Raw genomic sequence first — 14,301 nt, 5'->3', positions numbered from 1 at the left:
CCCCACGTTTTAATCACTCACACACACACACACACCTTCACTCACCCATCCACTCACCCATACCCATCCACACACACCCTCACTCACCCACCCACACACCCATACCCACCTGAAAGACATGCGGTCAGAACTCAGCACTCCGGCATGTTTCCACAGGTGGCATGACAGGTGTGTCAGCTGGGTCATCTGGGAGTCAAGGCCACCCAGGGTCACGGTCAGTGGCAGCAAGTCGTACTGTGACGTCATGGACCCACCCCCTGGGCTCTGACGAGAAGTCATCAGCAGATGACTCAGGTACAGGAGTAGAGAACTCCTGTGGAACATCGCTGGTCCCTGGAGTGGAAAAAACATCAACATAGAACCAAAACTAATCACCTGATAGAACCAAAACTAATCACCTAGCCAACTTCTCTCTTACCTTTTATTTACTTATTTTTAACAACATCCAAATGTGAAAGTAGAACTAAAACAAATCCTCCAGGCAACCACGCTGTCCAACCCAACCCCTCTCTACTACCTTTCTATTTCTTTTTTCTTATGATAACATTCAAATCAATACACAAAGTAGATGTGTACAGTCGCCCGTATATGTGAATGGGACACTAAATAGAATTCCTTCCAAACTTGTTCCAACGCCTTCCCTCAGGCAGAAAACATTCATGTAAAATGTAAATCTAGCTGTCTGAAGAACAGCTTCAACCAAACTTCTTCATGTATGTTTGGTGTCTGTCTTTCTATTTGTTGTCAATCTGCTCTGTCACTCTCTCTCTCTTTCCCTCTCTCTCTCTCTCTCTCTCTCTCCCTCCCTCTCTCCAACAAAATTGGCACGGTCATATGGAAGAGAATGAAAAGTATACTTGGTTTCTTTCTTTTAATAGTAATTTACAGCCTGAAAAATATCTGTATATCATAACACATAAATGGCACAGAGATATGCTGGCCAGATTTCGTACCAGGACACTTGGATTGAATGCAAACAAAAAATGGTTCATATCAGGGACAGCAGAAACCAATACGTGCCCAGCATGCAAAACAAATTCTACCGAAGACGAATATCACTTTATGTTTGCATGTGAAGCGTACGAACCCATTAGACAGAAATGTAACCTGTTTAAGGCGCCTGTTATCAGAAGGCAAAACGTAGTTGACGCGTTAATAGCTGATAATGACGAAGTAATTAGATCCTTGGCAAAACACATTGCTGAAGCGAGTAAAGCAAGAAAACTTTTGATTTCAGTTTGAAAACATTCTGCTTATGGTTCACACAGATTATCTATTTCTTCTTAATGTGCTTGGTGGTTTACTTATTGGACAGTAACGATTACACTTCCTTTGATAAGGTGTCGGCCTATTCCGTATGTACATAGATGGAGATTTGCATGCACGCTGAGAGACTGTTGTCTGCATGTGTGGAGTAGTCTCTGAGACTCTTCTTTGTTTATGTTTAATGTCTGTTTTTCTTGGACATGAAATTGTGAACCCCATGTTATTATGGCATGTGTGCTAATGACATTAAACAGTTTCAGTTTCAGTTTCTCTCCCTCTCTCTCTCTCTGGCATCATCCGATAAAGGGAGTTGCTGTGAGCAGTTCATTAATATTTCATTTGCTATCAAACTAATTAAACACCCATACGAGACAATTCAATTTTCAAGGTACAGAAATAAGTATACAGAGCCGAACTCCTCACCCTGACAAAATACAGTAAATACAACTTGGACTTTCATACAGGAACTGTCAGTGTACAGAAACAACAGAATCATGCTTCTCACCAGAACTTCTCTATCTGTAGCCTGGGGGGAATCCCCCGTGTCAGACCCCCAGTCAAGCCAGAGAGCACAGCCACTCACAGCAGGACTGGTCCACACACGTTGTAGAACCTTCAGCACCCACCTCATCCTCTCTCCCTCACCAAAGTCCTGTCACATCACACACATCGTGCACACGATACAGAAATGGTATATATATATATATATACATATCAGAAACAGTGAAATAATAACACTTATAATAATGATGATGATGATAATGATAATAATGGCAATTACAATATCAATAATAATAACAACAATGTAATCATTATGATCATGAAAATATTTATTACAACAATAAAGATGATGATGATGATGGCAATAGTATTTGCAAATACATGAACGCACCAAAACCAATGAGATGAAACATGCATTTTGTCATACAAGTATACATTGGTACAGGTGTCATAACAATCATAACAATAAAAGCAATAATACTGATAATAATAATAATAATAATAATAATGACAATAAACAATAACAAACTACAACAATAATAATATCAGCACAATCATCATAACACATGCACCAACAGAACTGTAATTCTGTGCATTTTGTTGCGTGGTTATACATCGGTTTGGGAGAAAAAATCAACTGAGGTGCAACTTGTGCAACATGAGTTTCAGTTGGTTAATTCTTCAATCTTCTGGCAGTGTATGCTGTTCACGTGATTTTGATGCGAGTTGTTGTTTCATTAAATGTAACTGGACGGGATGGGAGTGGTGGGCGGTGGATCACATTAAAATCAAAGGTATACCAAATCAAACCATATCAGAGCATCGCAGAAGACAATGAAAGAAAAATCACATTAAAGTCAAAGCCACATCAAACCAAATCAAATCAAATCACCACAGAAGACGATAAGATTTACAGTACCTGCTCTCTGAACATGTCGTAACACACAGCAGAAGGTGAACATCGCACTGCAAAGTCTTGCAAAAGCAGCCTTCTCTCTGCCTCAACGTCCTTCTTTGACACGCTGAGCAGGTACAGCTCTGACAGCAGACCCAGGTGCTCGAACACAGGCCACAGCCTGACTGAGCTGTCATCAGACTTGTCCCCCCCTGCTTCCTCGGCATGTACTGGTTGTGCTCTGAGGGCGGGTGGTTCAGGTGGTTCAATCACATCACCTGTTTCATTTCTGAGAATTCTGTATGACAGCAGCACTTCTCGCACACTGCTAAGGTCTGTCAGAAACAAAGATAGGAAGAAAATAACAAGAATTATTTGTGATTTTTTTTCTCTCTCTCTCTCTTTTTTTTTTTTTGTGCCCCAGATCCTGGGACATCGGGAAACACAAACATGTACTGACACTCAAACACGGGAATCACAAAGGTGTATCCCCAAAGACATAAAAGAACAGGAAGAAAACTGAATATGGAAGTATTTAGGCTTATGCTCCTTCCACAATATAAGAAAAAAAGACGACAGAAAACATTTCTGGAAAAAGTCCACAGTAGAGCATAGTGGAGGGGAGGGGTGGGTGGGGCAATTTTTTTTCATCTCCTGTAGTATTTTAAACCCATACTTTTTTTCTTTTTTTTGGTTGGGTAGGTGGGGGGAACTGTTAAATATGGTTCAATTCTTAGTTTAAAAAAAATTTTTAATTAAAAAAAAAAGGTTTAAATAAATCATTTTACACACACACACACACACACACACAGACCCACCAGACTCCACATCGAAGTCACCACTCATCAGCTTCTTGCCAACAAAGGCCAGCCTCCGACGCACTGCTCTCCCTTCAGGGGTCACCAACAACTCCAGTTTCTGCTGCGCCGCTTTCTGCCAAGTGCTGCCATCCACGACCAGCATGGAGGTCAAACGACGGAGTTCACGCCACAGCTTTGCCGCAGTCTCTGTGGGCAGGGCGTGAACCTGTCCCAGGGCTGACCACAAAGTCAGGAACACCCAGGCTGCCGAGCGATCGCTGTCCAGCAGACTGTTCAGTGCGTTTGAAGAAAAATGAATGACTTGTGGACTGAAAGCAGAGACAATATCGCCGCATGCATTATTCACAGCTGGGTTCATATAGGTCTGTAATCACAAATCTTAAAAACCCTTTAAAAACCTTTAAAACACTCAAAACAAAACTATCACATTGGGAATCTGGAACAGTATATTTTTAGCACAATTCGTGCTCCTTGCATTAATCAACAATGACACTAGGACATACCTTTTGAAAGTATAAAATCAACATGAAAATAAAACAATGCTCAATATGCCTGAAGTAAAAGGGCATGAACACAGAATCCTGTATTCATGCACATACATTCATACACTTCAAACATGCGCAACTGTTATATGCACAAATGTGCACACCCCCATACACACATGTAATGATATTAACATACATATTCATATAGAAAGGTGTGTACAGATTAAAAGCATTTGTTAACAAAAACATTATTTTTCCTGACAGAAGCTCTTACCACCACTGTCACAGAATAAATCTAAGAAAACTACAAACAAAATTCTGTTGCTGTTCATTCTCACCTGTCAGGTGTGACCAGATGCACAAGCAGTTGATGCCAGCACCAGTTCCAGTGCAGTGCCAGGTGAGACAGGTAGACTTCTTCGTCTGTCTCTCGCCCCAAGCCCGTGCTCTCCTCCAGCAGACGAGGAAGCCACAGCAGCCGTTCTTGTTCCTGCAGAACCATCAAACCAGCTGATGTCATGCCATGTCAGTTAAGGTGGAATTCAAAAGACTCAACAAAAAAATGCTAAATTTGCACATAAAGATTCTGTGCAAACTTGGCATGTAAAGTAAACGAGAGAGGCAAAGGCCTTCAAGACTCACTTGTGATACACTTTAAAAAAAATCCAAGCTTTTTATGTATTGAGTATAATTTCAAAATGTAATCTTTAAGATGAGAAAGATCAGTTTAAAGCGAATTAAGTCCCCTAGCATTAATTACAGAGTACTTTCCCTTCTTTGCTACCTGCACCAAAACGTTTGCAAAATAAATAAAACTTCCATGCTTAGCAAAAGAAGTTCCTGTTTGAACAGAAAATGATAATAATGACTGCTCTTGTTGTTGGGTCAGAATATCAGATCAAAGTGCCAAGTTTAGAGAATACAAAAAATATAAATATAACAGTAAATGCAGTTTGCATATAATTAGGCTTCATTTTTTTTTTTTTTTTTTTTTTTTTGTGCCCATCCTAGAGGTGCAATATTGTTTTAAACAAGATGACTGGAAAGAACTGAATTTTTCCTATTTTTATGCCTAATTTGGTGTCAACTTCCTATTTTTATGCCTAATTTGGTGTCAACTGACAAAGTTTTTGCAGAGAAAATGGCAATGTTAAAGTTTACCACGGACACACAGACACACACACACACAGACAACCGAACACCGGGTTAAAACATAGACTCACTTTGTTTACACAAAATGAACCTATCAATCTTGATTGGAAGCAAGGCATCAGTACAACCAAATCAAGTACTATGTGCCTAAAATGAGAGAATTTTTAATGCAGTCCTGTTGCCCTCAAAGAAGAGATGTGAAGCAAAAAAAAATCAGATAATTCACATCAGTGATCCACAAGCTATGTTATATCTATCCCACTATCTATCTATCTACCTATCTCTCCATCTCTCTCTATATATATACATACATACATACATATAGATAGATATCGTAACTAAATCCCCAAGAAAGAACTGTGACCATGAAGCCCACAAACACTCAACTGCTTTTGTTAAGCTGAGGCAAAAGTGACAACAATTGTACCATTATTATGACTGTTTCATCACAACAGATTGTGTGAAAGTCAGGTTGCTCCCCTAGGAAGAGCACGTCATCACAGTGCAGTGCCACATTTTCTGTCTGTTAGCAGGTATATTCAATTCACTAAGTGGACTTTTCTACATAATTTTCCCAGGGACAACCTCTTTGTTGCCATGGGTTCTTTCACGTGCACTAAGTGCATACTGCAAATAAGACCTCAGTTTGGTGTCTCATCCAGAAGACAAGCACCCAGACCATCCACTCAAAGTCTAGTGGAAGGGTCAGTAAAAATAGTATTCCATAATAGGACTCAAACCCGTTCACACTCACTTCCTAGTCGTGCGCATTACAACATGGCCACCACTCCAGATGAAAGCCACCAACCACCTGTATTCTTACTGACCTTAATCAACAGGTGAAGGGAGTCCCGGGGCATGCCCATGACCCAGTCAGGCAGGTGACCCACAATGTGCCTCAACACCTCACTCAGGTGAACCAACACCTGGCAACTGGCCAGCCTCTTTCGTGATGCTGAAACAGTCATAGGAATAATCTGATTTAGTTTATACAGCACCTTTGCCTGTAAAATGTGCTCAGTTGCACTGTACAATGCAATTTCATTTCATTAACCCTCACAGTGGAAATCTGTGTGTCTGATAATGCACATATAATATGAAAAAACAAACAAAAAACAACAACTAGAAAATGCAAGCACAAGAAAATACAAGCACTAAAATATGCACTGGTAAAACAAACAATATTAGTCCACGTCTCTCAATTATTCCCTCTTTCTGTATCAAAAAATCCACCATGCACACACAGAATGTTCACATTGTGATCAAGTCCACACCACAGACAATAGTTCCTGGGTCACCACACATGTGACTAAAATAAAAACTCCATAATAATTCCAGAACTTTCCAGACCAGACTAAAAAAATTCCATAATGCACATAAAGCCAGAAAAAAAATTAAAAATTCACCTGCTACACCACTGATGAGAACAATGGCAGATATTCAAGGTATGATTTTCAATTTTCACCACTTTTTACTTTTGTTGATTGATTTTTTCCCCAAGCATCAAGCTCCTTGTTGAATGGTATTGCTCAAGTGTTTCATAAAAAATTCCAAGACTTTTGAAGACCTTACAGCAAAACATTTTTCTAAGACTTTACAGCCTTGGGAAAGATTCTCTCATTGTTCAAAGACTTTTCCAGACCTCAATGACTGCACGAACCCTGAAAACACAGAATGCCTGCAGAACCCTTTCACAGCCCTGTAACAGGTAAGAAAGAGAATCTGTTCCACCAAAAGACTTGCTATAAGAAGTGGTCACCTATGCACCAACAGTATACAAACAACTCTGTGACTGTATTTACCATGTTCACAGAGTTTTTCCAGAACTGGGACTGAATCTCTCACTGTGTCCATCAGCATTTCAACCTCCAGCAGAAGTTCCAGTCTGAAATCACACAAAAAGATCAGATTAGATTATGTTCATAATGTACATATTATACATATCAGTGTGTGTGGGTGACAGTGGAGTGGGCGCAGGAATGTGTGGGTTTGTGTGCAGGTGTGCATGCATGCATGCAAGCATATCTGTGCGTGCCTGCATGTTCATTCACATATGTATACATGTGTGTGTGTGTATGTGTGTGATTATGTGTGAGCAAACATAACACAATATGTTTTAAATAAAACAATGTGCATCAGTAGCTGCTGACTCTTGACTGTAAAAGCCATACCTGAAATCATGTTCTCAAACAGGTGTTAAATTTGGTACTACTACTACTAATAGTACAATAATAGCAAACCGATAGGCCTAGTTTGCATCAGTTTGACATGGTACAGTATATGACACCAAAATACCTTTTTTCTTATAAACTTCTAAAAGTGCTTTACAGTAACAAGTCAGTCTGACACAAAACACTCAAGAACACATGCATGCACGCATGCATACACACACACATACACACCACACACGCACATGCACACACACACTCACACATACACACAATGGATGAAACAAAATACACGTATGGAATGGAGTTACATAGAGACTGCCTGAAAAGGAATGTTTTAGATTAGTGTTACAGGATGTGAGTGAGGGACTGAAAGAGGCAGCACTCCCTTACTTGCAGACAGGGTCCATCAGCGTGTGGACATGGTCAGCAACGACAGAGGCGTCATGTTTTCCCAGCTGCAGCATCTTCATCTCCGCCATGTATATGGCCTGCAGGTTCGTGCCGCAGTCCCACGGCATGTCTCTCAGCACGTCACACACTGCAATTCAATAAAACATTGTCAATTTCAGACATGCAATACGACAAAACACTGTCAATTTTAGACACTGGAATATGACCAAACACTGTCAATTTTAGATGCTGCAATACCACAAAAACACGCTAAAGTTCAGCCACTGCAATACCACACTGTCAAGTTCAGACATTGCAATACCACACTGTCAAGTTCAGACATTGCAATACCAAAAACACTGTCAAGTTCAAACACTGCAACACCTCAATATGACGAAACACAGACTGACAGTCAGTCAAACACAATTAAACTTTATGTGGTCTGTATGAGACATGGGTGTACTGGTCTTAACATTCTGACTACCTTTAAACATTAGTCTAATTGACCTTTTAACATTACTGTTTTGGCTTCTCTTTCGTTGTAAGATATAGGGCAGTCAGCACTGAACCGACCCCTTTGTGGCCGACAGGGCTATAATCAATTATCGGATTTGATTCAGTCAGTCAAGTTATTCACCAGCCACGCAAGCAGCATGCAGGTTTTCGAGCAGTGAAAAATGGGTGTAAAAAAACACTTTTAAAAATAAACAGAGAAATTACACACAACAGGTATATTGAAAATGGTGATAATATGAGCCTCTCAAAACAAACAAAAGACTTCATGACTGAGTGTAACTGTGATATTTCAATCCAAAGGTTAAAGGACATAAGTATATTCATACTTTGAGATCTTAGCAGATATTTCTTTTTCACAGCATCAGACAAACATTCTGCCATCTAACCACTTTTGTACCCCATCCAAAACTTACCCAGGCTGTTCTTCCCGCAGAGTCCTTCTGCCGCCAGACACACCTCTCGCATTGCTCCTGTCGTGCACAGCGTTTCCAGGAAACTTTCGCCCACCTGCAGCAACTTTGACAGCCATCTATCCAGCAAGTCCCTGGCTTCTTGGGCCGGACATATGGTTACTGGTATGGTCTTTTTCCTCTGGTCAACCTGGGCTTTCAGCCAGGAAAACGCCAGAGTCCTGCTGTCCACAGACTGGTGGGCAAGGAAAATGCTGAAGGCAGTCTGAAGGCCATGCATGTAGTGATGGACGCTGTTCTGAGAGGACTGACAGAACCTGTAACGGAAATCATAGCCTTTTGAAAATATGTTTCAAAATATGTGTACATGCACACACACAAACTGACAAAATTTCTCTTCAGTCTCACTCAAAATACACATACAATGTATAAACACAAACACAAACACACTCAGTTTCACTCACCACATGCACATGCATCCCACACACACACAGACACACACAACACCCATCCACACACATGAACACACACACACTCACATGCACTCACACACACACAAACTAACTCACTTTTCCAGCCCCCATTCAGACAGCAGAGCCACAAAGACTCTCGCTGCCTGCTGTGCCGCTGTCAGGCCACTGTGATTCTGGAACTGCACCACAGAGGGAGCCACTGCAGACCAATCCACCCACTGGTTTGGTGATGATGACGATAATAACAATGACGACGATGATGTGTCCATCATGCCTTCATCTCCTTCCAGCTTCCGCATCTCTTCTGACAGCACAGTACACACCATCTGAAACAGCAACACTCCATGTACTGCACACTGAGGCACCATGCCACAGTTACAAGTCACTGGACTTCTGATCCAGTGTTCAGCTGTGACCCAGAGTTCTCCACTGACCCAGAGTTCTCCACTGATCCTGAGTTCTCCACCACTGACCCAGAGTTCTCCACCACTGACCCAGAGTTCACCACTGATCCAGAGTTCACCACCACTGATCCAGAGTTCTCCACTGATCCAGAGTTCTCCACCACTGACCCAGAGTTCACCACTGACCCAGAGTTCTCCACCACTGACCCAGAGTTCTCCAATGACCCAGAGTTCTCCACCACTGACCCAGAGTTCTCCACTGATCCAGAGTTCACCACTGATCCAGAGTTCTCCACTGATCCAGAGTTCTCCACTGATCCAGAGTTCTCCACTGATCCAGAGTCCACCACTGATACTGATCCAGAGTTCTCCTCCACTGACCCAGAGTTCTCCACCACTGACCCAGAGTTCACCACTGATCCAGAGTTCTCCACTGATCCAGAGTTCTCCACTGATCCAGAGTTCACCACTGATCCAGAGTTCACCACCACTGACCCAGAGTTCTCCACTGATCCAGAGTTCTCTACCACTGACCCAGAGTTCACCACCACTGATCCAGAGTTCTCCACTGATCCAGAGTTCTCCACTAATCCAGAGTTCTCCACCACTGACCCAGAGTTCTCCACTGATCCAGAGTTCTCCACCACTGACCCAGAGTTCTCCACTGATCCAGAGTTCACCACCACTGACCCAGAGTTCTCCACTGATCCAGGGTTCACCACTGACCCAGAGTTCTCCACTGATCCAGAGTTCTCCACCACTGATCCAGAGTTCACCACCACTGATCCAGAGTTCTCCACTAATCCAGAGTTCTCCACCACTGACCCAGAGTTCTCCACTGATCCAGAGTTCTCTACCACTGACCCAGAGTTCTCCACCACTGAACCAGAGTTCTCCACCACTGACCCAGAGTTCACCACTGATCCAGAGTTCACCACCACTGACCCAGAGTTCACCACTGACCCAGAGTTCACCACCACTGACCCAGAGTTCTCCACTGATCCAGGGTTCACCACTGACCCAGAGTTCTCCACTGATCCAGAGTTCTCCACTGACCCAGTGTTCTCCACCACTGATCCAGAGTTCACCACTGACCCAGTCCACTGACCCAGAGTTCTCCACTGACCCAGAGTTCACGACTGACCCAGAGTTCACCACTGACCCAGAGTTCTCCACCACTGACCCAGAGTTCTCCACCACTGATCCAGAGTTCTCCACTGACCCAGAGTTCTCCACTGATCCAGAGTTCTCCACTGATCAAGGTTTGAGGTCCTTTTTCAGCCTGGTGTTGTGTTGTGTTGTGTTGTTGGGAAAGGTATTTACCATGAAGTTCGGTCTATAAGCCGCAACTTTTTACCCCAGCTTCAACCTCCGTGGCTTATACAATGATGCGGCTTATTTGTGGATTTTAACGATCCCGGGAGTGTCACATTCTCATCTATTCTTAGCTGCCCTTCAACTCACCAAAATCATGATTTCTGTCCATGAATTTTTGGATGAGCTTCAGGATAGTGTGCTAACTGTTCACGTTTTATAAATCAAATCCACACACATTAAAGCCTTCAGATCAGCATTCAGTTCTACTCTGCTCAAGTGATGTTATGCCTGTGATGCAGCCTTCAAATTGAAGGTGATCGACCAAGCAGACGACAGTGCAAGCGATGAACCAGCAACGACCTCCACCTTCATGTCATATGTTCATGAAGTGAAAGCAAAGCTGAAGTCAGTGACAAGATGGCGGAGGAAGCTGTGCTGGTTCTCTTCAACTCGGACACTGAAGATGAAGATTTTAGTGGATTCAGTGAGCAGAATGACGTTGAATAAATGTGACTATCCCTAAATTATGGATCTTATTTTCGTTGTGTTTATTTATTATTTTTTTGTGGCACTAGCAGTATTTTCGCTTGCTTTTCTTTGTGTTGTTCCCGCTTGTGTTTATTTCCTAACCTACAGTATCGACAGCTTTTCTGTAGTATATGCATGTGTTCCGGTACCGGAAATAAGTGCGGCTTGTAAACCGGTGCGGCTTATGTATGTATAAATTTCAATTTTTTCCAAAATTTAGTGGGTGCGGCTTATATACCAGTGCGCTCAATAGACCAAACTTTACGGTACTCTGTTTTTCCTCACTCTACCCACTGAGGGTGTGAACAGTTACCTACCTGGTGAGCTATCTGAAGCAGAGGATTGGGCCCAGCCTTCCTGTGCCGAGCCTCTAACACAGTGAACATGAATTCACTACCCATATGGCCAACAGAAGGCTGTGGGACCTTTAACCTTGAACCAAACATAATGAAAAGCAATGGATTGATGTTGCTGGTGAGGGCTCAACAACGACTGTGGTGTCACCTCAATTCGCCTGTTCCTGATTTTACTAATCCTGATTCACCTGTCACTAAACAGGTGATCCAGATTCGCCTATTCCCTGCCTGCCCATGTACTCTGTTGCTCTCTGTGAAGGTGTGCGTGTGCGTGTGTGTGTGTGTGTGTGTGTGTCTGTGTGTCTGTGTCTGTGTGTGCCAGTGTGTGTCAGAGAGAGAGTGTGTGTGTGTGTGTGTGTGTGTGTGTGTGTGTGTACGTGTATGTGTGTGTCTGTGAGAGTGTGTCTGCATGCATATATCTTTTTTAAAATCAAATTTTATCATTGTATGTGTACTGTGTGTGTGTGTCAGAGAGAAACAGAGCGAGAGGGAGGAGAAAAGCAGAACACAGACAAAGGGTCAATCTCTCATGAGGCCACTGAGGGTGGTGGCACCATCAGAGACAAGGCAAAATGGGAACAGGTGAATCAGACCTGCTCCATGACTGCAAGCAATACTGTTTGAACCCCGGTTTTTCAAATATACCAGTCACCTTCCTGATGCTGACTGTCAGAAATTCTCCACAAATCTGAATCACACAACAGCATGGCGCAACTTTGATCAATATCTCGGCAAGTGAATTTCCAGTGACTTGCCCACATGAGAATTTTTTTTTTTTAAATGATGGTGACCTTATTGTCAAAGTTAAACACACACACACACAAACACGCACGTACACACACACACACACACACAAACACGCACGTACACACACACACACACACACAAACACAACTCACCTGCCTTGCAGCCAGACTCTTCATGTTGCGAACGTACACATTCTGGGTGGCATGTTTCAAGGCCCCCACCATCCCCACTCCCTTCTCCTGCTGCTGTTTCACCTGCATTGCACACCTCAGCAAGTCGCACAGGCCCGGCTTTTCATTGGCCGCCAGCCTCTCTCTCAGCTGTCGATGCACCGTCATCAGCCAATCACAGGCCATCTGGCTGTGAAGCCCCACCCCCTGCATCATGCTGAGGGTGTCTGTGTCACTATAGGGACAGCTGTCTCCCTGTGAAAACACAGCGGGTAACGTGCATAGGTTTACATTTATGACCTACCCTCAGCGTAGTATTGTTAATATTATACAAAAAATAAAACGGGTAGAACAGTGCTCACAGGTCAGGATGGAGGCCATTACTGTTATTTGGACTTCGTCCTGTTCATAATACATCACTTCTACTCAGAACAATTAACTGTACAACTCATAACTACACAAGAGTAGTAAATGCCCTTCAAATTCATGCTTCACCGATCTCATTACACCAAGGTTCAGCAGTCAAGTGTTTAAATCTGTGACCTTAACCTGTTGATAAAAAAAATATCAATAAGAAAAACAACAGAAATGGATTATGGCTTGACAGTTACCTTCTGCATATGCTTTCATATGCACATAATAAAAATTGGAGAATAGATTATAGCGTGAAATATGTAGCCTTATCTTTCTGATAAGCAAAAAAACAACAAAAAACAAAACAAACCAAGAATAAAACAGCAAAGACAGAATAGATTATATCTTTACAACTGTATGTTTACCTCTTTGACAACACACACACACACACACAAAATCACAGCTGTAAATTTGAAATACCTCTTTCACGGGCTTCTTCTTCAAGGGCAGAACAGATTATATAGTTTTACAAAGCCAACCCTACCTCTCTAATAAACCGTGTATCAAAGCAGAAAAGAACACAACCATGATCCTTTTACCAGATGAACAAGAAACATTAAAGTGTAAAGTTCCTCAAGTTAAAGACTTACTTCTCCCAGGATGCAGATCTCAACTCCTCTGTTGCGCATGGCGCGGGATATCTCTCCAAACTTGGGATCCATTGACAGGAACAGCCTTCAATAATGGAAAACAAAATGAGTTATAAAAACAGCTGATGGGACAGGATCAGAAAGGACAGGACATGTTTTATAATCTGTGTTTGACCCAAAGCAGTGCCTAAGATGATCAAAGAAAATAACTGGCCTTGGCTTGCACTAGTTTGTTACAGAACAGTATATGATTCTCTCTCTCTCCTCTCTTTCTCAACAGAACGATACTGAGTAATGCTGTACAAGTATTAAAATATCCATTGGCATTCCACTCCCCTTCCAAGACCCTGGCTCTGAATTGTGGTCCAGAGGCCAAAGTTCAAAACATGTTTTGGATCATTCGTTCATTCTTTTGATCATAAATTCTCTCTCTCTAAAACAGCATTATCTTCTTTCTTTCTAATGCTTTTTCTAAAATAGATCACAGACATAATTCAGTCACTGCCACTGTTATAATTTTAACTTTCCAAATTTTGCATCTCTTCTATATTCTTAACAGGCTCTCATGAAATTTATCAATAAAAAATAACAGACCTATTTTCTATTTCCTTTTTCCTAACGGTATGCATGATACAAAGACCATCTCAAAGCGTACCTGATTTTATATAACACATTCAGCGTTCTCAAGAACATGT

General features: G+C 42.2%; 1 protein-coding gene across 1 annotated transcript in view; it reads right to left on the bottom strand.

Annotated features, from left to right (window-relative positions):
- LOC143297724 (midasin-like) overlaps window positions 1-14,301 on the bottom strand; it is a 129,280-nt gene that overhangs the window by 54,916 nt on the left and 60,063 nt on the right. Inside the window, exons 44-55 of the mRNA XM_076610146.1 lie at window positions 13,607-13,691; window positions 12,585-12,857; window positions 9,177-9,406; window positions 8,611-8,924; window positions 7,682-7,829; window positions 6,923-7,005; window positions 5,948-6,075; window positions 4,307-4,458; window positions 3,481-3,791; window positions 2,687-2,997; window positions 1,772-1,918; window positions 110-333 (exon numbers count right to left, since the gene is read on the bottom strand). Of these exons, the coding sequence (XP_076466261.1) occupies window positions 110-333; window positions 1,772-1,918; window positions 2,687-2,997; window positions 3,481-3,791; window positions 4,307-4,458; window positions 5,948-6,075; window positions 6,923-7,005; window positions 7,682-7,829; window positions 8,611-8,924; window positions 9,177-9,406; window positions 12,585-12,857; window positions 13,607-13,691 (2,406 nt within the window). The remainder of the gene's footprint in view (window positions 1-109; window positions 334-1,771; window positions 1,919-2,686; window positions 2,998-3,480; window positions 3,792-4,306; window positions 4,459-5,947; window positions 6,076-6,922; window positions 7,006-7,681; window positions 7,830-8,610; window positions 8,925-9,176; window positions 9,407-12,584; window positions 12,858-13,606; window positions 13,692-14,301) is intronic.

The sequence above is a fragment of the Babylonia areolata genome, chromosome 23, assembly GCF_041734735.1.
Source record: "Babylonia areolata isolate BAREFJ2019XMU chromosome 23, ASM4173473v1, whole genome shotgun sequence".
Classification (NCBI taxonomy): Eukaryota; Metazoa; Mollusca; class Gastropoda; order Neogastropoda; family Buccinidae; genus Babylonia; species Babylonia areolata.
This window is presented reverse-complemented; position numbering and strand designations above follow the sequence as displayed.